General features: G+C 35.6%; 1 protein-coding gene across 2 annotated transcripts; it reads left to right on the plus strand.

Moving 5' to 3' along the window:
- Window positions 1-875: 875 nt before the first annotated feature.
- On the plus strand, window positions 876-27929 carry LOC112696896 (probable polyribonucleotide nucleotidyltransferase 1, chloroplastic). Of its 2 annotated transcripts, XM_025749827.3 has the most exons (25): window positions 878-1353; window positions 2524-2592; window positions 3183-3289; window positions 3379-3421; window positions 3718-3801; window positions 4446-4510; window positions 4874-5030; window positions 6312-6368; window positions 7437-7550; window positions 8694-8960; window positions 9736-9807; window positions 10855-10968; window positions 15661-15753; window positions 16869-17047; window positions 22627-22810; window positions 23021-23068; window positions 23314-23386; window positions 24208-24281; window positions 24404-24511; window positions 24607-24701; window positions 25177-25240; window positions 25752-25805; window positions 25904-25945; window positions 26610-27138; window positions 27490-27929. In XM_025749827.3, the coding sequence occupies exons 1-24, from the start codon at window positions 1057-1059 to the stop codon at window positions 27015-27017; spliced, it is 2868 nt and encodes a 955-aa protein (XP_025605612.1). In that variant the 5' UTR covers window positions 878-1056; the 3' UTR covers window positions 27018-27138; window positions 27490-27929. The 2 variants fall into 2 exon arrangements, with proteins under 2 accessions (XP_025605613.1, XP_025605612.1); XM_025749828.3 differs by lacking the exon at window positions 2524-2592 and having other exon boundaries at window positions 876-1353.
- The last annotated feature ends 1 nt before the right edge of the window (window position 27930 follows it).

Consider the following 27930-nt stretch of genomic DNA (forward strand, 5'->3'; position numbering starts at 1 on the left):
AAGAAAACGCGTTCCAAGCACAGAGAGTCATGGAAGCCGCATCCCCAAACGAGAAAAAAAAGATTCCAGAGGAACCCCAACCGAAGCGGTCATATGTTAGCATGGTGAAAGGCCCAGACTTTATCTACGAATCTGATTCAGAAGATGAAGAAGAGAACATGGAGGAAGAGGAGGACTCGGAGGTAGAATCTGAGTTCGAATATTCTGACAGAGAAGAGGAGGTCCCGGGAAGCGAAGAGTGGAAGGCGAGGCGCGAACTACCAAAGCGGAAAATTGTATGGGACGAAGAGGGGTGCCCTAACCTAATTCTCAACAGAGCAGAGCAACATAGACTGAACAAAATGTGGGAGCATATCCTAATTATAAAGTTTCTGGGAAGGAGAACAGGGTATGGTGTTTTGAAGAAAAGATTGGAGAGCATGTGGATTAAGGAGGGGATGCTGACACTCATTGATGTTGGTAATGAGTTTTTCCTGGTTCGGTTCACAGAGCTAGAAGACTACAACTGGGCACTGAAAGGAGGGCCATGGCTAATATTCGATCACTACCTAGCAGTCCAAAGATGGAGGCCGGATTTCAACCCAAGCATGGAACAACTTACCAAAATAGCTGCATGGGTTAGGATCCCGGATCTTCCGATTGAATACTACGATAAATATGTGATGAGAACCATTGGTAATGTGATTGGTAAGACGCTAAAAACAAATAACATTTTTTATCTCACATAGTCACGGTATAACCGTATAAGGCTGATTTGATGGTGTTTTTTTTTGGGTCAAGGTCGTAGTTATGTTTTGGGTAATGATCAGGAATTGAGTTGGATAATTTACACACGCATTTTCTTAATACTGTACCAGCCCAAATAAGGCCCACTCAGTACCAAAAACAAAAAAAGAAGAAAAAACGGATAATGGTTGCTCGTCTTCCCTCTATTCTCTTCTCTCCCACACTCACCACTCGCCCGCTCTTCTGAAACCAGAAGAAGAAGAAGCTCCAACTTGCTAGCAAATTCGAAAAGTGTAAATCCTCCGAGGAAGAAAAAGAAGAGGCAGGAGGATGTTAGCATGCCCTAGCACTAACACCTTCCATGGTGGAGCCACGCTCCACCACCACCACCACCACCGCCGTTCTCAGCCTCCTTGCTGGTTCCTCCCTTTCCGACCTCACTTTGGCTTTGCTAAGGAAGGAAAATGCCGCTCCCGCTCTCTCTCCCTCCTGTTCTCCGGCAACAACAACCGTAACGGCTTTGCTGTCAGAGCTTCCACGGAACCGTCGGACGATAAGAACAGCGATGGCGCCACACACATTGCGCCGCAACCGTACTCCGTGAAGATTCCTGTTGGCGATAGACATGTGAGTTTGGATGATATTATTAATTTACTGTTATCCTTATTCTTATTCTTATTTTTTATTTGTTTCAAATTTTTTTGATAGTGTGTGAAGTTTGGTGTTATTATAGCCTGGTTAAGAATTTCATGAACTATTTATTATGATTGAAAGTGGCAAAATTTAAGAAGGATCGTGTTAGAGTGTAGTTGAGTTCTGCTATAGTGTCCCTACTAAGTTGGTATGTGGAGTAATACAGCAAAGAGAAGTTGGTTCATACAAACATAAATCTATGCTAATAGAATCATGCTGTAATTAAGCACTCTTAAGGATTTTTCTCATTTTCCACTCTTCTTGTGATCCTGAGAACCGAGAAGGAGGAGGCGCCTTAGGTTTGGCAATTGTTTTAGTGAATACATGATCCTTCTAGCGAAATTTTATCACTGGTTTACTTGGAGGTTTGTTCACTATGGCATAGAGTGATCAAAGTAAATGTTTGTTTCGCCAGATTAATTGGGATGCATTATAAAGGCTAATGTACTCATGCACGGTGCATGCCATTTGAATTCTCTTTTTGGTCTATGTCTAACCTTTGTTTTGAGTGGAGAGTGACTCTTAAATTTGGTTGGGAGGATTTATGCATTGGTCTCATTCTTTGTTGAACATTTTTCAATGTTTTTGTTGGCTAGCTCTCTGCTTCATGTGATTTCCCTCCCTAATCCAATTCTCACCATATCTTGAATTCTTCAATCACTGCGCAACTACTGATTTGGTTAATATGCTTTATATATTCTTAAATATTTTAATCTTAGTTACTGAATTTTAAATTGTTTGTTTTGCTTTTGCATAGAGGAACTCTCTTATCCTCTATCTTGTATTATCCTTCTCATCTTAATGAAATTCTTCTTTTATCAAATGAATAAAAAAGAAAAGAAAGGGAAACAAAGGTCTTAAATTGTTATTTTTTTTAATTTTAAATATTTTGGTGGCAAAGGATTTTTTATTCTTTTTGACACTTTAAGCCTGTGGTATGATTCAGAGATTCCTTTTATTCTATCCCCCAAATTATAACTTTTCATAACTTTTTTATTTTACACTATTGTTGTATCTGTGTATTGTGGTTGTGGCAAAAGTATCTTTGTTGAGTTAAAGAGGTATACTCAGTACTAGTTTTCATTGACATGTTAAGTTCTACAGATTTTGGTTGAGACTGGTCATATAGGAAGACAAGCCAGTGCGTCAGTTACAGTTACAGATGGCGAGACAGTAAGTTCCATATTTTGGCAGTTACTTTCTTTGTCCATGATTGTGAACATTTTCATATGGATCAAAATTGTGTCTACTCTTCTTTTGTAATAAAGAGTAGGTTTTCCACTGCAAGGTTTGTTGTTTTTTGAGGTTCCTAAACATTGTAAGTTTTTCCATTTTTCTTTTGAAAAATAGAGGTTAGATTCTGCAAATTGACTTTGTGCTTGCGCTAGGAAAAAAAAACTACTATTTATGGAAAAAATAAATAATTTACTGGCATTTGTTGGTATGAAATATTTAGCCACAATTGGAACATTGAATATATTTATTTTGTTCTTCATTTTGAGATGGTGAGTGGTAATTGTTAAAAATTGCTCATGATTGTGCTGTCAATATGTACCGAAATTCAACTGATAGATGAATGCCTGATGCCACGCATATACTGCAGCTTTTGCTTTCTTCGGTGTCTATTGTTAGCATTTTATTTATGGATGAAAAAACTTAAATTTTACCATGCTTTAGGATAACACATGGTAAATTAGTGTGAGAAATTGCAATTTACTCTTTTGCTTTGTGTTTGTTTTTTTTTTTGTGGCTGGGTTCTGCAGATTGTGTATACTTCTATATGTTTGGATGATGCTGCTAGTGAGCCATCTGATTTTTTTCCTCTTTCTGTGAATTATCAAGAGCGTTTTTCAGCAGCTGGTCGCACTAGGTATGTCAGAGATTTCCATTGTATTACTATTCGCTTGATTCTTTGCTGCTTCATGCATGTAATGGTTTTTTGGTGGTTAATTGTTTCAGTGGAGGGTTTTTCAAGCGAGAAGGAAAGGCAAAAGATCATGAGGTGCTAATTTACTGATCGTTAACTTTGTAGTAGCCAATTATTAATCTCGGTTTTGGGTGCTTATTTATGATTGTGACACGTGACTTGTTTTGCCAATTTTGTTTCGGCCTTTGATCTTGATATTCACCCTTGCTTATGATAATCTCTCCGCCAAGTTTCAGACTTTCAGTCATTTGGCCAAAGCTTAAGTTTCTGGAGAAAATAAGACACCTTATTTAAATGTTTTCTCTGCAATTTTTTCCCCTTTTCTTTTAAATTATGTTACTTATTTTTAGATGATCACTTTTTGCCTTCAGGTTCTTACTTGTAGATTGATAGATAGGCCTCTTCGTCCTACAATGCCTAAGGGCTTCTACCATGAAACTCAAATACTGTCTTGGGTATGGGCCTTTCCCTTCATCAGCAATTATGTCTCCGTTTCGGTTCTTCGCCTAATTTTAGTTCATTACATGATAGTTCAATTTCATTGAATCGGATAATTAATTTAATCATGATTTAAACACAAATATTTTAGTTTTCAAACAAAAATATCTAAAGAGATGCAGAATTTAAAGGAACAACGTTAATACCTCATTTCTTTTAGAAGTAGATATAATTATTATAATCGCAAGACATGATATTTTATAATAATTATATAATTTTTGTAACATTTGTTCATTGTAATTGGCTGTACCTTGTGAAAAAATGCTTTGCTGTCATTGATGTTCTATATTTGTAAAACGATACAGTATTTGTCTATCACCTTCCTTGGCTTTCCTTGTTTATGCTACTGAATATTATAAGTTGCAAATAATAAAAACTATTTAGTTACTACTAATGCAATGGCTGGTGCTGTGAATATTATAAACCCTAGCCAGCACCCTGTTGGTTTACATTTTAACATGGTTTATTTTGTTCCTCTGCTGTACTAATTTAAATGATTGAGGTATTGTACTTTGGTTAATGTGGATAAAGTGGCAGTCTGTATGTTCCTTACTTGTGGAAATTTTCACATGCTATTGTCTAATGCAATTTATGCTTCTAGGTTTTAAGCTATGACGGATTGCATTCCCCTGATTCCTTGGCGGTCACTGCTGCTGGTATAGCAGTGTAAGTTTAGCATTTTATTTGCTGCCAACCTAAGGCATCTAAGCCACATGCATGATGCTATGCTTGTCATTCTAAAATATTAAAGAAGAATGCCCTCACCCTTGACATTTGTTATCCCAAAATAGAAACGATAATACATTAAAAAGAGGAAACAAGTCCAAGTGGAAGGAGGACAAGATGATAAGATATCTGATGAAGGATGTCAAAATGAAGCACATGTGCATGCCTGCATGGTGCTCTGTATAGAAACACATGTGCAGACACATATCTATTAGATTTGAGTTATTTTAGCAACATGCATGATACTGTCTGAAATATGCCCTTAAGCATTCATCATTAATCATAATAATTTAATTTCTGCAGTGCACTTTCAGAAGTTCCAGTATCAGAAGTAGTTGCTGGAGTTCGAGTTGGCCTTGTTGGTGATAAGTATATAGTAAATCCTACAACCGAGGAGATGGAAAAGTCTGAGTTGGACCTTGTGCTGGCTGGAACAGATAGTGCAATATTGATGATTGAGGTATGAAATCATTACCATTTTCCTTGTAAAAGTTACATATTAGGGACATGACAACAGTGCATGCGCTCTTGTAAGAAGAAATATAAATGACCACTTTTTTCAGGAAGAAGCTAGAAGATTTCCATGTTCCATTTTCCCCTTTTTAGGGAGTTACTTTAATAAATAAATACCAGTGTCACTGTTAACTTCAAAGAGACAATTACCAAATAAATATAAGAAATTGGCTTGTTGACCAGTGTTTTTAAATTGCGGCCATGGTGTGGTGGTTTCTGGATTCTGGGCTAATCACCAACTTAAGCGCATAGTGTTGTGGAAATGCCCTTGGGCAAATGGTGGCTGCATTGGCAGTTGCTCCATGGCAGTCCGATACATGTAAGGCAGAAATGGTGGCTCTTTTTGTTTTCTTTTTTGTTTTTTAATAAAAAAAATTAGAGGGTCTTTTGATCATTTTAATAAGCCTAAACCTAACATGTATAAGGCAATCCTTCTCTGGCTCTTGTATTCTGCCTCTTCACACCCTCTCTACTCTCTGTTGTTTACTCTCCCTCTCTGCTGCTCGGGGAGACAAAGACTTGCGTTGCTGACAGCATCACCACTGACAGCGTCCCTGCTGTTCTGCAGAGGAAGGCCATGACGACGAAGCAATGGAGGCACCGAACATTGATGACAATGGCACCATCACTTGCAGAGGAAGACGACAACATTGAACGTTGTTCATGAATCTGCTTCTCTAAGCAGCTTCCTTTTCTTCTGTATATTTGAACCCTTAAGTTTTTTTCCACCCCCCATTTTAATCCTCCTCTTTTTTTCCTATTCCCGCCCCCAATTTTTTGTTTCCATTCTAAACCTTCGATTTGCTTCTGCTGCTGCTTAGTTTATATTAATATTATTATTTATGTCAATTTGATATTAGTTTTAATCTTTAATATTGGTTGTTATAATATGGATAGATAGTTTCATATTAGTTTATTATATTTTGTAGATTATTTTATTATTTTTATTTGTATACAATTTATACTTTTTTTTAATATATCCGCCATTTGTTGCAACGCCATCTGCCATAACCTCAATAGTTTTCCATTTTTTTTTTCTCTTCAAAAAATAACTAATGGTCATAATTTCAGACATGTTAAGGAAAATATGGATGATTCTGCATTAGTGTCTAAGTAAGAATGATGCTCAATTAATCAAACTATTCAGAATGTAATATTTGTGAATCTTGAAACTCTTTTGGTTGTACTTTTATTATGTTTGCTGAACTGGTATGGATTTTTATTGCAGGGCTATAGCAATTTGCTTCCAGAAGAGAAGTTACTTAAAGCTGTAGAAGTTGGTCAGGTTGTTTAACTTCCATTAGTATGTAGAGATGCTCATTGATCATTAGAATATTTGATAAATTTTCTTCTTCCCCTGTGGTCATATGAGTGTGATGCATAACATATTGCCTGTGCTTCATAGAGCATATGTCAATTTAGCTTCCTAAGAGATCATGGAAGATTAATTGTCTTCACATAAGGTTTTGGTCTGTAAAAATATTCTGTTTCATTAATGTACCAATGTTAGTTACATTATTATCTTAGGCTGTGTTTGGATACTACATCTGAGACAAAAATACAGAGATAGTAGACACAAATACTTGGTTGGTTGTGGAGACAAGGACAAAGACACAATTTTTCTGTCTCAAAGGCAGAAAATTCATGTATTTTTTGTACTTCCTAAAACCAGGGATAGAAAATATCCGTCTCTATGTCTCTGTATTTCTATCTTAGAGAAGGAATAGAAATTAAATCTACCTTCCTTTTCTGGATTGACCTGTTTATATCATGATGACATTCAATCCATTTTTTCCTTGGCTAATCATGCTGTTTTGCATTTGAAATGGACACTGATAAGGGAAATTCATTATAAGATGGAGGAAGTTCCCCCAAGGCATTTAGTTTTTGTTATAGCGGGATTAATATGCTTTCATTTTGATGATGTTGTCATCTATATTGTCCTTTGCCTTCTTTGAGGAGTGTGGTTGGAATGGATGATTGCATCTTAATTGATGGCACATGACTGGAAAATTTGTTATATGATCCAGCCATTTATTATTATCTCTACGGTGATCACTGCATGGCCTATTTATGAGCTAAAGGTTTCATACATGCAAAGGGAGTGGACAGCTATTTCAATAATGGCCAGTTTTATTGAAGTTTCTGTACCTTTTTTATTCCCCTCTCCTGCTTTCTGTTTTCCTTTGTTGAGGCTCTCATATACTCCAATCTTTTTTGTACATCTTTCCTCAGCTATATCTTTTATTTTTTTTCTTTAAAACAATATAAAAAATAAAAAAAACAAACGAAACATGTCTATTTTGTAGTTACCAGTCCCTATTGCCTAATTTGTCTTTTTGTCTAATATCAGGATGCAGTGCGAGCAATCTGTAAGGAAGTAGAAGCTTTGGTTAAGAAGTGTGGGAAACCAAAGATGTTTGACGCAATCAAGCTACCTCCTCCTGAGCTTTATAAATATGTTGAAGTATGCCCTTTGCAATGCTGAGTCAGTTTCTTTTGTTTCTTTAATAACAAATATTTTAATTAGCTCCAATTGGTAAATACATAAACTTGTGCAAGGTGCTATTCGCTCCTAATCTTTTCCCATGTTACTTGCAGTATGTTTCTATTGTTCGAACAAGGTGGTAATAAGACTTAAAGTTTGATACTCTTTGGTCATGTGATGAACATGGTCTGACTAAGATAATCCAAGTAGACAATTAAAACAAAGACAAACAGAAACCAAAGAGTAGCAAGCCAAAGGAAATAAATCCGAGCTACAAAGAATGCCGAGAGAAAACAGATTGATCTCAGCTAAACCTAGAAACTACAAGGGCTAAAAGGAGCATAATGAAATTATAGGATTTAGGTGGGGATGGGATTAGATAGGAGGCCCTTTCAACAACTATATGATTAGCATTAATTTTATATCTAAATAATATAATATAAATTATAAAGCACTAATACGTAGCAAAACTGGTATCTATTTCAAGACCAATGGAGTATGGCATATGCATATGGCACTCTTAAGGTGCCAAGGGCCTTTTAATACATTTAGGTGAGAAGTGCCAAAAGGTGTATGCATTATTGAAGATAGATGCTACAACAACAAAGTCTTTTCCCAATAGGAGGAGTCAGCCACATGGATCTAACGATGTCTAAAGTAAGCCAATTTAGGCTCCCTTGACCACTGCGCTGAGAGTTTTCTTAGGTCTCCTTTTGTCTCTTTCCACTGGTCTTCTCCCAACATGTCAAAACCGCCTAAGACAAGATTATGTCATCTTTTCAACAGTAGATGCCACTCCGACTTTTTTTTCATGTTGTCGTTCTTTATTCTCTATATTCAAGTATGGCCAATTATCCTCCGAAGCATCCTCATCTGGACACACTAAGCTTGTATTCTTGTTCACCTTTTACTGTCCAATAATCCGTTTCATAAAACATTTCTGGTTTGATGGTATTTCGATCATTTACCCTTAAATTTTGAAGGGTTTTTTATTTTTTGGGCATATTAAAATAGATGGTAATATTTGAAACATAGAACAAAGTTCTTGATACTCATTATTTGACATTTGAATGTTTTTAATTGATGATCAGGATAGAAACATAAGATTTTGGTAATGTGTAGGAAATTGCTGGTGATGAGTTGCTAAAAGTTCTTCAAATTAGAAACAAAATACCAAGAAGGAAAGCCATTTCAGCATTAGAAGACAAGGTTCTGAAGATACTTACAGAAAATGGGTTTGTCAGTAATGACCCAACATTAAGGAGTAATGCTGAAACTATCGCGGAGATTCTTGAGGAGGAGGATGAAGATGAGGAAGTGATTGTTGATGGTGAAGTTGATGAAGGTGATGTTCATATAAAGCCAACTTCACCCAGACCAACTCAATTGGTAAGTACTACTGTTATACTTCTTACGTTAGCAGTTTTTTGGACTATTGAGATCTTAGGCTCAGTGCTCTTTCTGCATATGTTTATATTCTGTGTACTCTCTCTCTCTCTCTCTCTCTCTCTCTCTCTCTCTCTCTCTCTCTCTCTTGGCTATTGGAGTATTACTGTTCTGCATAATCTTTCTCAGTGAAATCTTTTACTTTGTTTTCTAAGGAATGGAAAGACCAGAACATGATGTTTGGTTTGTGGGTGACGAGAAAGGATATCTACTTTTATTTTGTTGAGAACCAGTTGACTTGTCATGCATTATGGTAAAGTCTCTTCTAGGAGGATGCACAAGCATACCCTTCATACGGATGCACTTGATTCTGTGCAATTGTAATTTTCTCAGAGAAATGAGCCAGTCTTAATTCTTGGTCTGTCAGTATTCTGCTAGCAATATTTAGATGTCTTCTTCTGGTTCTCTTCAAATGGTTGTTTTGATCTATACATTCTTCTCTTGCTAACATCTCGTATTCCCCTACCATCACCCAACAACCGAATTAAGCAAAAAATGTTCTTGAACTGGTAGCTCATATTTTCTACTTCCCTTGCAGCGGAAGCTTTTATCTTTTGGATTCATTTTCTTGTATTTTAAATGTCTACACTTTTGCTTTCTCACTCTTGTCTTTGGATTTCTTGATTGATGTAGAGACAATGCCCTGTCATCTTGTATTTGATATTTTGATGAATTAATTTCTTTTCTTTTTAACATATATCTATTTTTTCTGTTACAGTTTGCTGAGGTAGATGTAAAGTTGGTATTTAAAGAAGTTTCATCCAAGTTTTTGAGGAAGCGCATTGTAGAGGTATGAACAATTGTAATAAAATAGTTAAGATGACTACATACCCAAGAAAGGATAAAAATAAAAGATAATATAATATCTAAACATTGTTAGGTAAGTGCATTTATTTTCTGTCTTGGTAATACTGTCTAATCATCAATGTTTAGGGAAAAAAAAAGAAACAAATAATAGCGGGAGACCTTTTAACTGGAAAGTGGATAATTTTAAACCAAACAAAATGTAGGGATAGTTGAGTAGAAGTGTACAACACATTCAGTTAAGCGTTTGTGAAAGCTCAAATAGAACAACTATTATCCCAAGAGTCTTCAGGCAGTTACTGTTCTCAACAACTGGTGAACGTTGAACTCCTTGCATGGTTATTCCATTCTACACTGTTAATTATTTAGATGTGCTATCCTTTTTTAGTTTTAGTTGGAGAAGACCTATATAGGCACTGATAGTGTCTTAATACTTGTTCATCATTGTTACTATCCAACTGGGAAACAAAGTGACAGAAACCTGGAGGAAGTGAAAGAAAGTAAGAGAGAATCTGGGAGCATATCCGAATTTTATTCCTGGATTGTGTGCTGAAGCTTTGCCTCTGAGTTAACATAATCCAAGATTAACTGTTCATCTGACCACCTTTTCATCATAGTCGAAAAGCCAGATTGACTTAAGTATACATGTGCTTTGGACTTCCATAGCTCACTACCAACCATTGATCTGATTCAATTGAGATACAATCATACAAGTAGTTCCTATGATAGTACACAAAAAAAAAAAAAGAAAAACTTTTAGCAACTAATTTTGGGCAAACACACTAATTAGCTTTTTCTTTATTTCTGAAGTGTTGTAACACCCTTCATGTGCCTCCTTTTGGTAGCTTAATCTTTTGAGTTGAGTGAGTCCGTGACAAATTGATATAACTATTTTTGTTAATTAAGTTTATGTTGACTGTCTAGAATTTTGGATAAATTTGCTAGACTCATTAGTTTGCATTTTGCAATGCATGGTGGGTTAGCAAACAGAAGGTATCCATCTTTGGTGATTTATTTTCTGTGCATGTGACAGGGGGGAAGACGGAGTGATGGGCGAACACCAAATGGAATACGTCCAATCAATGCAAGATGTGGGCTACTACCTAGAGCACATGGAAGTGCTCTTTTTACAAGAGGCGAAACACAGGTTTGAGAGTCGAGACATCAGTTTTATATACAAAATTTTGCTTTGTCAGTCATGTGTCCCATTCTATCCTGGTTTTTTTTTTCCATTGTTTTTCTTGTTTGTCTTGTGTGCAATTTTTGACTAGTTATCATTTTATCTTGGACTAAAATTTTGAGGTTGTATATATATCCAAATGTATTTTGGATATACGAAAATGATTGGAGCATATCACTGCGTTCCTTTGTTTACATTATGTCAGATCGTCTGTGACATTTTCTTCCTTGGATGGTGCAAATTAGTAACCCTTGTCATTTGAGGCAAGGGTAAAATGGGCTGCCTCACATGACCAACAAGGGCAATGAAGGAAGAGAATAACACTTCTTATTGGGAATGAGAGAAGTGAATGGTTATGGTATCCTTGATTAAGGAAAATGGGATACCTGAATGAGAACAGGATTGATCAATAAGGCTGTGTTTGGTTAATGGGTGGAAGCACATGAGACATAGGCACAAATACATAAAGAGACATAGACATAACAATACCCAAAATTTTCAATTGCCTTCGGTAACTAATACACAATAGAACACACTAATCACAATTAAACTAAGATGTCAATATTGCAGCAACAACACCATCACATCCACCACCACCACCATCTCTGCCTTATTGATCTCTCCCTTCAAAGTTGGCACAAACCAATGCCAATACCTTCAACAATCTAAATATAGAAGCAACAGAACCCAAATCTAATTTTTTATTAAAAAATAATGAAAATGAAAACAAAGAAAAAGGAGGAAGTTATGGAAGAGGTGGTGTCTCCTCCGCGAGGAATGATGGTGGTGACATCTTCTTCCACATGGAGAAAGACCAGATCTGCAAGTGAGGGTGAAGTGAGAAGCACCAAGGTGAAGGTGTAAAGAGAGAGAGAGAGTAACAAGTAGCAAGTAGTGGGAGTAATTAAAAGTGAAGAAGAGGCAGCATATTTGTAAGAACAAGGGAGTAGTGTTGAGAGAGAAGAGGATTTGTGAAAGTGAAGAAGAAAGGAGTGATGTTGAGAGAGAGAGAGGGGGTAAATTTGGAGATATCACAAGATAATGTGTAAAAATGTCCAAAAATCTGTGTCCACCATGAAATATGTGTCTGCGTATTTTAGAAACACACAAAATACATGTTTATTGTGTGTCACTGTGTACTATCGTGTCCTTCAATAATTTATGTCTCAACAATCAAACGGTGGGCGTGTGTCACTGTGTCTGTGTATTGGGTGGACACACCCACTAACCAAACGGTGCCTAAAGTTCTAGTGTTATTTTAAAGAGAACGAAATCTATTAACAATGTTGTGTTTAGGATCACGACATATGAGCATAATTGTATTGTAGGGTGTAGAAATTGTCATTTGTTGTCCACAAGCAGTCTTTTTGGAATATATATATATATATATATATATATATATATATATATATATATATATATATATATATCCTCTTTACCAAATTTTATCGAAATCGAACATCAATAAGCATGTAATTGAAGAACCTTTTGTCCATGTATATTTTGAACAAGTATATTACGCCTATTTTCATGTATGTAAAGGTATAATAAACGATTTGGATTGATATGAAGTTTGCTTGAGATGGATCTATAAGATATAAGGTAAGGATAAAGGCAACAAAAGTTGCAATTTGAGACATGGAATGTAGGCACATTTACAGGAAAATCTATGAAAGTGGTGGATACCATGACAAGGAGAATGATTAACATAATGTGCCTGCAAGAAACGAATTGGGCGGGGTGAAGGAAAAGAAGTTGGCTAAACCTGGGTTTAAGCTTTGGTATACAGGAAAGGTGAAGAATAGAATTGGGGTAGGTATTATGGTGGATAAGCAGTGGAAGAAGGATATAGTAGATGTTGAAAGGGTGGACGATTAGATCATCGCAATAAAACTTGTGGAAGGAGTGGCTTTTTATGTGATTAGCGTCTATGCACCACAAGTGGGGTTCGGAAGAACACCAAAAGGCTTTTGGAAGATCTAGAATGTTTAATCCAGGACCTACCATTGGGAGATAAGGTTTTTTTGGGTGGAGACTTCAACGGATATGTCGTGGATACAAAGGAATCCATGGGCATCTTGGTTTTTGGGTTGTCAATACCGACAGTAAAACCATCTTGGACTTATCTTTAACTTCTTATCGCAAATACTTGCTTTAAGAAGCGAGACTAACACTCTATAACTTGCAAGAGTGGTGTAACAAGCTCTCAAATCGATCTCTTTTTCTGTTAAGGAGAGTTGAATGGAAATTTCACACTAACAGCAAAATCATTTTGGAGGAGAGTTTTTGACCACATAACATGGGATGATTGTTATGGATTTTCGCAATGAGGGAAAGGTGAGGAGAAGGCATCAGGATTGGAACTCGAGGGTCAGGTGGTGGTGGATGAAAGGTGACAAACAAAAAAACTTTCCAAGCCGAGTAGAAGAAGCAAGGTGGGACGAAAATAAAAGTGCAGATGAGATGTGCAGTGATATGACAGAAGTTTTCAAAAGGGTGACAAGAAAGTTTTGGTGAAACTAAAGGTATCAAGCAAGAGACAAGTCATGATGGTGGGATACAACCATATAAGAGAAGGCAAATATAACGAGGGAATGCTTTAAATAGTGGTTTTTATGCCGTAATGGAAAAAATTATGAAAAATATAAGACGACTAAGAATAAGACAAATGTGGCAATAAGCGAAGCGAGAATGATAGTATATGATGGTCTTTATTCGTCTTTGGGTGCAAAGGAAGGGGAAAGAAACATATAATTTAGCGAAGAGTCAAGAAAGAAGGACGAAATATTTAGATCAAGTTAAGGTGTTAAGGACAAAAATGGTGAGGTTTTGGGCAGAGACGAGCATTGACGAAAGATGGAATAGTTACTTTCACTAGTTATTTAATGAGGGACAGAAGATTCTTTTTTGCTCTGGATGGTTATACACAAAGGAAGACCAAAACTTCAATTATTATTGAAGAATTTGAGATTTTGAAGTAAACAAGGTTCTAAAGCAGATGAAGTATGACATGGTAGTAGGCCCAATAAATATTCCGATGGAGGTTTGGAAAGGTTTAGGAGGAAAATGTGCTGGTTGGTTAACCAAACTTTTCAATGAGATTTTAAATTCTAAGAAGATGCCAAATGAGTGGAGGAATAATATCTTGGTTCCTATCTACAAAAATAAGAGGGACAGACAAAATTATGGAAACTACAAAGGGATTAAGCTCATTAGTAATACCATTAAGTTATGAGAGAGGGTGATAGTATGGAGGTTGAAACAGGAGACATAGGTCTCAAAGAATCAGCTTGGTTTTATGATGGGCAGATCCATCATTGAGACTATATACTTGTTAAGAAGAATGATGGAGAGGTACTAAATAACAAGAAAGATCTACATATGGTGTTTATTGTTTTGGAAAAAAAGACATATGATAGGGTACCAACAGTGGTCTTGTGGAAAGTTTTGAAAAATGTTTTTTCATATATCCATGCGATTAAAGACATGTATGATAAGATTTCAACTAGTGTGAAGACTCAAGGTGGTATGATAAAGGAATTTTCCACTGTAGGACTACACCAAGTGTCATCTCTAAACCCATATCTTATTAGATTGGTTTTGGAAGTGCTTACTGAGCATATCCAAGAAACCGTACAATGGTGCATGCTTTTTGTTAATATGTCCTTGTAGGAAAATCAAGGGAAGATATAAATGAGAAGCTAGATTTGTAGAGAGAAGCTTTAGAGGCGAATGGTTTACGCATTAACCATAGTAAGATGGAATATATGAAATGTAAGTTTGGCACGAAGAGGGAAAACACTAATATAGAAGTGAAAATCGGAGAAAGCACCCTACAACAAGAAAAGAGATTTAAGTATCTTGAGTGTATTACATAGGATAATGGAGAAATCGAGGAGGATGTAAACCATAAGATTCAAGTGGACTGGTCGAGTGGCGGAGTGTTGGGTGGCAAAAAATGAGTATGAAGGCACAATGATGTCGTTTGATCCATGTAGCTGACTCCACCTACTGGATAAGGCTTTGTTGTTGTTGTAGGATCTATAACATATAAGCTTCTAATCCAACAGTTGGTTTTTTAAAACATTACACGAATAAAAATTATTTTTCGGTGACACACACACACGCACACACACAATACACACACACACACACACACACACATATATATATATATATATATATATATATATATATATATATATATATATATATATAGACACACTTTGCTTTCTTCCCGTGAGATTACTAAAGACGGTTTTATTGAAATATAAACAGCTACATCAGGAAGAAATTTAGTTATCCAGTTTGTTCTTCAATGGGTGTTAGGCACACTTATCATGACTTTGTTTCCATAAGAAGCTTATATTTAGTAGAAATACACCTTTTCCATTTAATTTTATTCTCAATCATGTCAACATATATAATCTTTTGGATGCCCTATTTTGTCAAATTGTTGTGCTATTCATATCTCATTATTATGACAAATTGACAACAGTTTCTTGTTAGGTTACTTTATTGAGTTTCTTGATATGTATAATTGTATATTTGCATCTTATCATTTGAGTGATATGGCATCTTGTATCCCCCCATGCCAAAAATATATATATTCTTATTCTTTGCTGCTACTTTCTAACTTATTCGTTGTCTGTTGGACAGTCAGTCGCTGTTGTTACTCTTGGAGATAAGCAAATGGCGCAAAGAATAGACAATCTTATAGATGTTGAAGAATACAAGAGGTTCTATCTTCAGGTCTCTCCATAACATGAATATTTTTATCTTCTCTTGCAATTTTGTGGTTTTCATCTACTGTGAGAAATTTTGAAGTACTCAAATGGAGTATATGGCTGGCTGGCGTGGTGAAGCCAAGAGCCAAGATAAAATCACATAAGTCCAAAGGAGAGGAAGGAAATACGAGAATAATGCCTAGAATAATAATGGTCAGTGCTTGGTTGTTAATCTTACACTAGATGAAAGGAGAGGAAGAAAGTAAGAAAAATATAGGGAAAATATTATAGAACAATTAATGCTATACTATGGTATTATATTAAGATGTTCGTCTAGTACAGTAACTTATTGTGCCCTTAGTAATTAGGTCAAGTACTACTACTAAAGCCCCTAACAAACAGTTAGGACCCCAAATATTAGTATTACTTCCACTCATTTCCTGAGTAAGATTAGAAAGTAGACTGGTATCAAAGGGGCTTAATTGTAATTAAGTGTAGTTTGGGATGGGTTTTGTAACTAATAGGGTGAGAGAATGTCTAGGTTTGGGAGGGAAGTGGATGGCTATAGAAGGAAGGGGAGAGATATCAAGGGCAATATCTTATCTCAGTTTTGGAATTGGAACTTGGTAGAGCAGCTGGATCTCTAATACCTGGCAACTTTTATTCTCCTTCTGAGTAATACAGATAGATGATTCCACTTTCTTCTTCATCTGATACTAGATTCCTATCACATACTTTATCAGAATTCATTGCTTCTATTAATGAGATTTTAATCTTTGGTAAATTTCTTTGACTAAGGAAAAATCATTATTTTTATGTTTGTTTTACATGTAATGAAATTTTGTTACTGTCAGTTCAATATTGTTTGACATTTTTCATTTGATTTATGTACTAAATGACTCACAAGATTATAATTTTGCTCAAAATCCAGTCTAAACTAATCCATATTTAGTTGGGTGATCATTGGGATAATTTGTTTTTAATACATGTTTTGCTTGCTTATTTATAAATATGTGAATGTGTGTGTGTGCGTGTTAAAGACAGTTTGGAATCTTAATCTTAAGTATATATATTGCTTTTAAAAGTTTTCAGAATGTTCAGAGTGCAATTTGGTCTTAGTACCTCGATTAAAATTTGCAGTATTCATTTCCTCCTTCAAGTGTTGGGGAAGTTGGCCGAATTGGTGCACCAAGTAGAAGAGAAATTGGACACGGGATGCTTGCAGAGAGATCACTTGAACCAATTTTGCCTCCAGAGGATGATTTCCCTTACACTATACGTGTTGAGAGTACTATCACAGAAAGCAATGGCTCATCAAGGTGAGATTTTATCTTTGCATTTTCTTTCTATTTTATTTTACTCTTTTGGGGGATAAAAGAACTCAATTAACATGGAGAAGAATAAATCAAGCAAATGAAGGATAAGATAACCTCCATACAAGAGCAAAAGACAACTAAAACAAAAGCTATATTTAGAGTTAGCCTTCCAATCTCTCAATAAGTTAGAGAGGAAAAAATTTTAAAATGGTCAAACAACAACAAAGCCTTCTCCCACTAGGTGGGGTTGGCTACATGAATCAAACGGCGCCATTGAGTTCTGTCATATATCATGTTTACAGAGAGATCGTTTACATGTAGATCTCGTTTGACCACCTCATGTATGGTCTTCTTAGGTCTTCCTCTGCCTTTCATTCCTTGTCCATCTTCCATCTTATCCATCCTCCTGACTAGATGTTTTGTCGGTTTTCTTCTCACATGTCCAAACCATCTGAGACGCAATTTTATCATCTTTTTCACAATGGGTGCTACTCCAACTCTCTCCCTTATATCTTCGTTCCTTATTTTATCCAATCGCGTATAATCACTCATCCATCTCAACATGTTCATCTCTGTCACACTTAGCTTATATGTTCGCGCTCTCCTTTGCCGCCCAACACTCCGTACCATAAAGCATAACCGGTCTTATAGCAGTGCGATAGAATTTACCTTTAAGTTTTAAAGACACTTTTTTGTCACATATAAAATCAGATATACTCTGCCATTTTGACCAACCTGCTTGGATTCTATGTTTTACATCCTGTTCAATCTCTCCATTATCTTGTATGATACATCACAGATACTTAAAACTTTTAATTTTTCGTAAGATGTTTTCTCCAATCTTCACTTTATTAGAGTTTTTCCTTCTCAGATCGAATTTATATTCCATATATTCTGTCTTGTTACGGCTTATGCGCAAACCATACACTTTTAGAACTTCTCTAAGTTCAACTTCTTATTTAGGTCTTCCTTTGACTTTCCCATAATGACAATATCATCGGCAAAAAGAATGAACCATGTCACAGGCTTTTGAATGTGCTCTGTGAGTATTTCCAGGACTAATATGAAAAGGTATGGACTTAAGGATGATCCCTGATGTAATTCTATACCAATAGGAAATTCTTCTGTCATACCACCTTGAGATTTCACATTAGTTGTGGTCCCATATACATGTCTTTAATTGCACGAATAGATGCGATCTTTATTCTTTTCTTTTCTAAAACTTTCCATAAGACCTCCCTTGGCACTCTATCGTACGCTTTTTACAAATTAATAAACATATGTAGATCCCTTTTATTACTACGATATCTCTCCATCATCCTTCTTAATAGATATATCATTTCGGTGGTGGATTTGCCTGGCATAAATCCAAATTGGTTCTCTATTACTTGTGTCTTTTTTCTCAACCTTCGTTCTATCAATCTTTTCCATAATTTCATGATATGACTCATGAGTTTGATCCTTCTATAGTTTTCGCAACTTTGTATATCCCCTTTATTTTTGTAGATAGGTACCAAGGTGCTCTTTTTCCACTCATCAGGCATTTTCTTTGACCTTAAAATCTCATTAAAAAGTTTGGTTAACCAATTGATATCTTTTCCTCTAAGACCCTTCCAAACCTCAATCGAGATATTATCATGTCCTACTACCCTGCTATTTTTCATCTGCTTTAGAGTCTTTTTTACCTCGAAGTTTCGAATCTTTCAATAGTAGTCAAAGTTTTGATCTTTTTCCATTGTGCATAACCGACTAAGGCTCGGAAGAGTCTTATGTTCTTTGTTAAATAACTCGTAGAAGTAGCTCTTCCACCTTTCATTAATCTTCTCTTCTTGAGCCAGCACTTCTCCGTCTTTATCCTTTATGCACTTAACTGAATCCAAATTTTTCGTTCTTCTTTCACGGCTCTTTGCGCTTCTATATATACCTTCTTCTCCTTTCATGCCCAAAGACTGGTAGAGACCCTTATATGCTCTTGTTATTGCTTCACTTACAGCCACTTTTGTCTCTTTCTTAGCCGCCTTATATTTTTCATAATTATCTGCATTGCGCCATAAAGACTACTCTTTAAAGCACTCTTTTTATCTTTATCTTTTCTTGTACAGTCGCATTCTACTACTAGGACTCCTTGTCTCTTGGTCCTATCCCTTTAGATTCACCAAAACTTTCTTTTGCTGTTTTTCTAATAACTTCTGCCATCTACCTCCACATTTCTTCCGCGCTTCCATTCCTATCCCACTTTACCTATTCTCTTACCCGTCTTATGAAGCTTCTTTGCTCCTCACCTTTGATCCGCCACCACCTCGTACTTGGATTATTCGTATGATGTCTTTTCTCTTGCTCAACGCGAAAATCCATGACGAGCATCCTATGTTGTGTTGTTAAACTCTCTCTCGGGATAATTTTACAATTAATGTAAAATTTCCGGTCGACTCTCCTCAACAAGAAGAAGTCGATTTGAGAGTGTCATGCTACTCTTATAGGTTATAAGATATTCGTCTCTCTTTTTAAAACATGTATTTGCGATGAGAATGTCAAAGATGGAGAAAAAGTTCAAAATAATTTTACCCTTGACATTGATCACCCCGAAACCATAGCCTCCGTGAATACTTCCATACCCAGCCCCTTCTCTTTCAACATGGCCATTTAAATCTCCTCCTAAGAAAATCTTATCTCCCGAAGGTATGTCTTGGACCAATCTCTCTAGATCCTCCCAAAACCTTATCTCATGCTTTCGTCCGAACCCACTTGCGGTGCATAGGCGCTAATCACATGAAAAACACCTCCCTCCACCACAAGTTTGATAGAGATGATCCGATCTTCCACCGTCTTGACATCTGTTACGTCCTTCTTTCACTGCTTATCCACAATAATATCAACCCCATTCTTATTCTTTACCTTTCCTGTATACCAAAGTTTGAATACAGAAGTATCCAACTCTCTTGCCTTCACACCAACCCATTTTGTTTCTTGTAAGCACATAATGTTAATCTTTCTCCTTGTTATGGTGTCTACCACCTTCATAGATTTTCTTGTTAGAGTGCCTATGTTCCATGCCCCAAATCTCAACTTTCTGTCACTCTGACCTTTACCTTCTACTTTGTGAACTAGCTTATTTACCCTCTTCCATTCACGAAAACGCGAAAATCCTTGCTCATTTAACACTACATCCGGGCACCGATGCAACGGCTCTTACTCATTTGATACCGTACTCGAGACATACAGTGCGTTGCTTCCGGGCAATGACCTAGTTTTAGCGCAATAACGTTTTTGATTCATGTCATGAAGATTCGACTAAATTTTTATGTTGGTTGTCGAATACCTAACACAACCCTCCTCCTTTATCCGGGCTTGGGACCGGCTATGTACCGCAAGTATAACATAGACAGAGTTAAAAAACCTTAAAATGCTCATGAGAAAAAAACTGGATTCATGCTTTTGAACTTTTTAAGCTCTGGGTACCATAATAGAGAAAGGAAAGTTCAGAGAGTTCAGAGAATTTGGAGTGATAACTCTGAATTTAGAATTTGATTTCATTACTAAATCACAGTAGCAGAACTGTGTTTATATAGAGAGATTGTTGCTTGTTGTGCAAGCTAGTACAAAGTCATAACAGCCTTTTCACATATGAGTTAGTTGTGACTGCTGTAGCCTGTAACTAGCTGCAGCTGTCCTATCTTAGCTGGCAGAGGATTCTAACTAACTGACTCTTCTAAACTCTTCTTGATTATACTTGCTTATTCTATTACCAAAGAGGCTAAATGCCTAATTCTATCTTATCAAGCTTGCTTGCCTAAATGTTTGTCGTTGAATGTATGAGAATTGTGCTCCAGCCAAATCCTCTAGATAGTGGCATATACAACACAACGCCACAACAATTTTGCCTCTTTCTTGCTCCCAAAACTAGTCAAGGAAACTGATCCAAAGTCTCAGGGCATGCCCAAGAATAACCACAGATACTGAAAATAGGAATTTCATTAGCCAGTATACAGTGCAAAAACAGATGTGAAATTGATTCTGAATTCTCCCCAAACATAACATGCACATGAGGGGAAATAACCTTATGTGGCTTTTGAATCTCTCTGTCATTGGTGTTAATTCTGTTGAGCACAATTTGACTTTAGAGGGAGCTTTAGACTTCCAAATAGGTTTATCAACGTGGAAAGATATTGTATAGGTTGGTATGATTTAGGATTTGGAAATAATATTAGCAGTTGAACAAAACCAGATAGAGAGACCATAACCTTTTATTGGGGTTTGAAGAGAAAGAAGCATTATCAAGGGGACCCAAAAGGCCAAAACTTTCCCTAATTCAGGGGACTCTTTAGGTTACAAAAATGTGGAAATCCCAAGAAAAGGAAGAATCTTGTACAACAAAAGACATGGATACGGTAATTATACAAAGAAAATACAAGGAAACACTAAAGAGATATATCTCCTACCCAAAAGTTTAATGTTATGGTATTCAAATATAAATTATAATAAATTAGAATGCATAATTTTTATGCTTATAAGATTCAGTTTTTCATGGAGTATGCACTTTATCGGTAATTTGGGATACTAGGTCTGCATGAAGGATTCTATTCATGTTATTTTTTTTCTAAATTGTCTTTGCTAAATATCAAAGGGAAAGGTTAGTGGTGGGCTTTGTTTACATATGGTCCAAATCACCCTAGGTTTCATTCTATTTTGTGGAGGAGTTATGTTATTTTTTTGTGGGTTTTGTGGTTTGCATTAATGCTTGAGTGTAGATGTTAATGCTTTTAGGTCCCATCTTGTCCTGTGGCAAGATATCTGTTGAATAATCTTTTTGGTATCTTTGAGGAATTGTTGGTTTGCTCTATGACTTGTATCAGTTTCTTCTCAAGTTCAGAGGTTTTATCTCATGTAAAAGAACAAAGATTCTATGAGAAGTCTGCAGTTTTTGCAGTGCTCTAGTGCACCTGGTTGGAAAAGAATTCTAGTACTTGCAATGATTCTTTTTGAGTATTGATTTCATTTGGGATATGGTTTTCTTTTATGGCTTCTTTTTGGTGCTAACTGCTCAGTACATGTTCTGTTTAATGGGATTCCTTTAGCTGATATTTAAAAGGATTGGCATGCATTCTTACATAGCTAGGCATTTTATGTCCTAACTATGCTTTTGCACCTATACAAGGATGGCTTATCTTGTTTTATATAGTCTCTTCTGTTCTAATAATTTTCTTTTACTATGTGAAAAACAAAATATATAAAATCAGTAACCTATGGCCACCAGTTAAAAACACAATATTGTCGGGTCAAGTGCTGTATATTTATGTACAAAAAGAGAATACCAAAAATCTAAATCTTTGGTGTAAAGTTCATGATCTTTTTGTATGACTTTTCCTCCCACACGTGTTGATAGATTCAAAAGCTATGCTGCATTGGTTGCAAACTCTTCTCTTGTTAGTTTTGGCTTTTGTACGTAGCATCTCATATCCTCCCAACTTGTACCATTTTTCTTTCATATTTAAAGAAAAAGGTCACATGGGTTTTAAAGTAACCTATTAAAAACATGGATTCTTTATAGTTTTTACATTTAATTTCAATTTGTATTTCTGTAGCATGGCTTCTGTCTGTGGGGGTTGCTTAGCATTGCAAGATGCTGGGGTTCCTATTAAGTGCTCTATTGCTGGCATTGCCATGGGTTTGGTACTGGACACCAAGGAATTTGGTGGTGATGGAACTCCACTGATTCTGTCCGACATAACTGGATCTGAAGATGCTTCCGGAGATATGGATTTCAAGGTTTCAAGTCACAGTTGAATTTTTTATGCTTATTTTCTCTTTTTTACTTGGAATAGGTGCTTCTTAAGAGTTCTGGGGGTTTATCTATTTCCGGTTCCATTTTTGTTACAATTATACTTCTATCTCAGTCAATGAAGTCTTTCTATAAAAAAAGGAATCTAATCAACATGATACATAAGCTAAAAATGTATTGACTATGACATAATGCAGGTTGCTGGAAACGAAGATGGTATAACTGCATTTCAGATGGACATTAAGGTGGAATACTATGAAAATTTTAATTCTAACATCTTGATAGTTATTTCATTTTCCCCCTCATTTGGGATTTAGAGTTTTTTTTATTCATATTTTTGGGGTTTAAGGTATTTTTTTCCCTAGAAAATAAACCTGAAGCATTTATTATTCAATGTACATCTAGTCGTGTTTTATGTTTGTTTTCCCTTCCTATTTCTAGATAGGTACATAAATACATTAATTTAGTTGTTAATCTGTCAATGTCACAGGTAGGAGGAATTACTTTGCCCATCATGAGAGAGGCACTCCTACAGGCTAGAGAGGGCAGGAAGCATATACTTGGTAAAACCTAAAAAAACTAAGACTTGCTGTCAGTGAATAAAGTTGTTTTAATTATGATTTGTTAAAATTCGGGTGCCACTTTATTTTGTAACATTGATTTGTTAAAATGTTTGGTGCAACTGTTAATAAGGTCATTTTAATAATGGCAGTCTTTTACTGACTGTATAGTCCATGTTGAGTGGTTTAGCATTTTGTAAGAGCTAGATCTGAGTATGTTGAGAGAAATTAGAACTTGGATTTAGTTGTTAGAGGTAAAATAGTTCATTGGATTTAATAATGCATTCATAATCCAAATGCAGCTAAAATGATGTGAGTGAGTACTACTCTCAAAATCCAAGAAAAAGAAACCATTAGGCATATGTATGGTTGGGGGATAAAAATAGAGTGGACATTTTCATGGATGAGCTACATATGCAAATTTAGACATCAAACTCTATTAATGAAAGTTTCTACCTCATTCGTACTCCCCAAACTAACATACCCCTGGGGAAATTTATGTTGTATGCTAGTATGCTACTTTGCAACACGATATGTAAACTCAGTTGAGGATGATATCAGCTTAGGTTCCTTGGGCATTGAAATGCAGATTTCTTTTTTTCCTTTTCTTTTTCTTTTTGCTTTTTATAAAAAGACATTCAAAGGCATTTATCAATGGGAATTTGTAGGTGTTATGACTTGCGAGAATGGCTTGCAAATAAGAGTTAGAAAATAATTGTATATATATATATTTCCGTTACTTCTTTTCAAAAAGCAAATAGATTATCTTTTGGATTTTCAGATTACTTATCTCTCTTCTTTCTTTTGACTGTTTCCTAATCTAGGGGAAATGATGAAATGCTCACCCCCTCCAGCAAAAATTCTTTCCAAGCACGCACCATTAATTCACATAATGAAGGTCTGTTTGCTCATTTTTCCCTGTGTTGCCCATCACTCAGTGTCCCATTTTACAGACCTTATCCTCAAATTAAGACCTGCAGCATACAATGTTATTTTCTCACATCCTATATTGTTTTATAGGTCCAACCTGAGAGAATAAATCTAATAATTGGTTCTGGTGGAAAAAAAGTGAGGAGCCTTATTGAAGAATCTGGAGTAGAGGCTATTGATACAGAAGATGATGGCACTGTATGAGGATAATCAGCATATTTCCACACATCTATTTATTATATGGTTACTTTCTTGCTGGAATACTATGCATAACGCTTGTTTGGCTTCTGCAGGTGAAAATAACTGCAAAAGATTTGTCTAGTTTGGAGAGGTCTAAAGCGATGATTAGTAGTTTGACAATGGTTCCAACTATTGGTGATATATATAGGTAATTAGATATCTCTTCATTCTTCTGGTTATGTTGGCCTGCTGCTTGCATTGACTTACTAAAGATGTTTAATTTAGAAGTTAAAAAAAATATATGCAACAGCTGGGAAGTAATCTATTCAAACATCTGCAAAGAACTAATATGGTTCAACTTCTTACATTACTTATTGGATACTTAATCCAACAAGCTATTTTTATTGTTTTGGGGTAAGCAAAGGGTGGTTCCTTCTCCCTTGTGCCATTCATGAAGCAGAGAATCGGCTTTGGAAAGTATTGTTCATATGGCTTTCTGGTGTTTACCCCATGGAGTTAGCATGATATATGTGTCATCTACAAATAATATAAAGGAGATGTATTCGTTATTATTCTTCTTTGTGCTCCTTTTTTTTTCCACAGAAAATATATTCTATCTATAATAAATTTTATATTGGCAAAACTATTGATAAGAAAAAGTTATCTTTTCTTGTCTTCTTCAGGAACTGCGAAATTAAGTCCATAGTTCCATATGGAGCTTTTGTAGAGATAGCACCTGGACGAGAGGTACATACTTCCACCTGGTTGCCAAAAGCCTATCTTCTAGATAATTCAAGATTCTAAAAACTAGACCGGTCATTGAACTAGCAAAGCTAGATGTTTAAATGTTCAAAGATTTAACCAAAATTCAATCGATGTTGAGTCATATATATATACTAAAAATGATTTTTTTTTTTAATTTTACTTTTTTCAATAAAAGAAACTGGACTGGTTCATCAGTTTTTGACCGGTTTTAGTGGTTTTTTTACCTGGTTTTTGCAATCGGTTTTTTGTCTGAACCAGATTGGTCAGGTGACTGGGACCTGGTTAATCCGGTTGAATTGGTTAGTTTGGTCTGATTTTTAGAACCATGAAATAATTAGTAATGTCAGGTTGCAATAATAATAGTAGTACTAGTTAGTAGTAGTATGCTTTTTGTTCTTCAATATTTTCATTTAATTTAAGTTCTGAATGAAATAGTTAATTCTTCTATAGAATGGTTGAAATTCCAATCTCTATGTCTTCTCATTTTATGCAGGGACTGTGCCATGTTAGCGAACTTAGTTCAGGTTGGCTAGCCAAGCCAGAAGATGTAAATGTTTACTTTTTTTTCGTAAAATGAAATTATTTATTTAATATTATTACATGCTAAAAATAGCAGTGGGATGATATTGACATATTCTTCTCCAGGCTTTCCAAGTGGGAGACCGCATTGATGTAAAGCTTATAGAGGTGCGTTATTTTACATTTTGTAGCTCTAATGATCAAAATTATCTATAATTCAATTTGAACCTTCTGCCTTTTTATCTTGATGGTTTATCTATTCCTCTTTACAAGTGTGGTTCATGACCTTTTTTAGAATTATAAGGGTACTGAATGTAGTATTATTAGTTATTACCTATATCAGGGTAGTAAACATATATTCTTAGAGGTTGAGCAGAGTTTGGTTGAATTTTACCACATCTAAAGCAAGGTAAGTGTATTTTTACCTATAAGTAATCAAATTTTTGTCAAATATTAACCATTTATTAATTGGATTTTTCATTACCATCCTGAGTTACTTAATATTTTTTCTATTTTCTCCATTCATCTTGCTTTGAATAAACACACAAATCCCAACATAGTGCAAAATTGTTTGCATTAGATCTCATAGAGTAAGGTTATGTCAAAACTTAGAAGCTGCTGCAATCAAAGTTGATGATATGTACCGACCATATGCATATGCAATAACAGATAATTTTAATGAAAGACATATTTTGGTTGCACTGAATAGAACTTTATTTATTCTCTTCTCTCCCTTCTTTTCTGATTTAATATAGAAATGTCTCTTCTATAGAGATTTATTTCATCTTCAATTGTATTTATAATACCTAATGATTTTAAGCATGTGCTGTAGATAAATGATAAGGGACATCTGCGACTTAGCCACCGAGCAATGCTTCCTGCTACAGAATCAGAAAATTCAAATAGTCAGCCTACTAGTGAACTCCCCATAGATACTGCAGAATTACAAAAATCAACTGACAAGGGTTCGTCAAAAAAAGTTAATAGCCTGGCAAAAGATGGTTTAGCCGAAGGGAAGAGTAAGCAGCCTAGGGATAAGATTGGCAAAGTCAGAGTCTCATCTAAAAGGAGTTCAGAGGACGATTCTGTAATTCCCTCAAAAAAGTTTATCAGGAAATTGGTTAGCCCTTCCGAGGATAAGCCTTCCATGAACAAAGACGATGTAAAGAGGAGTAACAATGAAGCATTTGGTAGTGTCTCTGGCAAAGATGAAAATAGTTTGGTTAGTGGAGAGGCATGAATTTAATAGCTGCAATATTTGCAAGGAAAACACATAATAGTGATGCTTATGGGGAAAGCCATTGGTTTCATATGCACAGGCAAGCTGAGGCTCTAAGCTCTTAGAAATCAGCAGATGAATGGTATGTACAACCAATATAACTCTGCTAGTTGATTTATTAATATATTTTTGCAAATATCCAAATGATTTGTTTCAAGTAAATACTAGCAATTTTGCAACGGAAAATTGCATTCTTTCCTCTTTTTCCCTTTTCTTTCTCTGTGTATATATGGGTGTGCGTGGTTGTGGTGGTGTCGGAAGAAGGGGGGTAGGGAGTGGGGAGATAGGAAATTAGGTTTACAATGAGAATTGAACTCCTTTTTCTAAAAAAAAGGAATATTATTAATCAATTGCTGTTATGATTGCAATTATCTAATCCAAAATTATGTTCAACCTTTATAAAAATGTTGAATACTTGTCACTGCTGATACAGATTCCGTTTGCACCGAAGACCTTTTGGCATATACTTTGAATGTTTGAACCTTTGTGACCGAATCTCTTAACTCTACGTAAGCTGGTAGGGTGAAAGTCTGAAAAATCTTACTCTCCTATGCATCTTTTGGTATTACCCTGTATCACTGCAATGCCTCAAGATTTTGTATTTTATTGTTGTGTTATTATATGCATGCCATAGGAATTGTTTTCCTAGTGGTACATGTGTATTACATCTGTTCATAATTTAATTTGTTTTTTTCGTCACTTATTATTTTCTATGATGCTTCCCTTCTGTTATAGTCTTATAGACTTATCACTTATGCGGTTATGCCTATAGCCGATTTTGGAAAGTATCAGATGTAAATTGTAGCACCCATTATACAGTGTACAAGTGATTGGGGAGAAGTTATATTCTAGTGATTATAGTGGGTTTTTTAAC

This window comes from Arachis hypogaea, chromosome 6 (genome assembly GCF_003086295.3).
Source record: "Arachis hypogaea cultivar Tifrunner chromosome 6, arahy.Tifrunner.gnm2.J5K5, whole genome shotgun sequence".
NCBI lineage: Eukaryota > Viridiplantae > Streptophyta > Magnoliopsida > Fabales > Fabaceae > Arachis > Arachis hypogaea.

Coding starts and splice junctions, on each gene's coding strand:
- LOC112696896 (XM_025749827.3), top strand. CDS start 1,057: ATGTTAGCATGCCCTAGCACTAACACCTTCCATGGTGGAGCCACGCTC. Junction 1,354..2,523: donor TTCCTGTTGGCGATAGACAT/GTGAGTTTGGAT, acceptor TAAGTTCTACAG/ATTTTGGTTGAGACTGGTCA. Junction 25,241..25,751: donor AGATAGCACCTGGACGAGAG/GTACATACTTCC, acceptor CATTTTATGCAG/GGACTGTGCCATGTTAGCGA.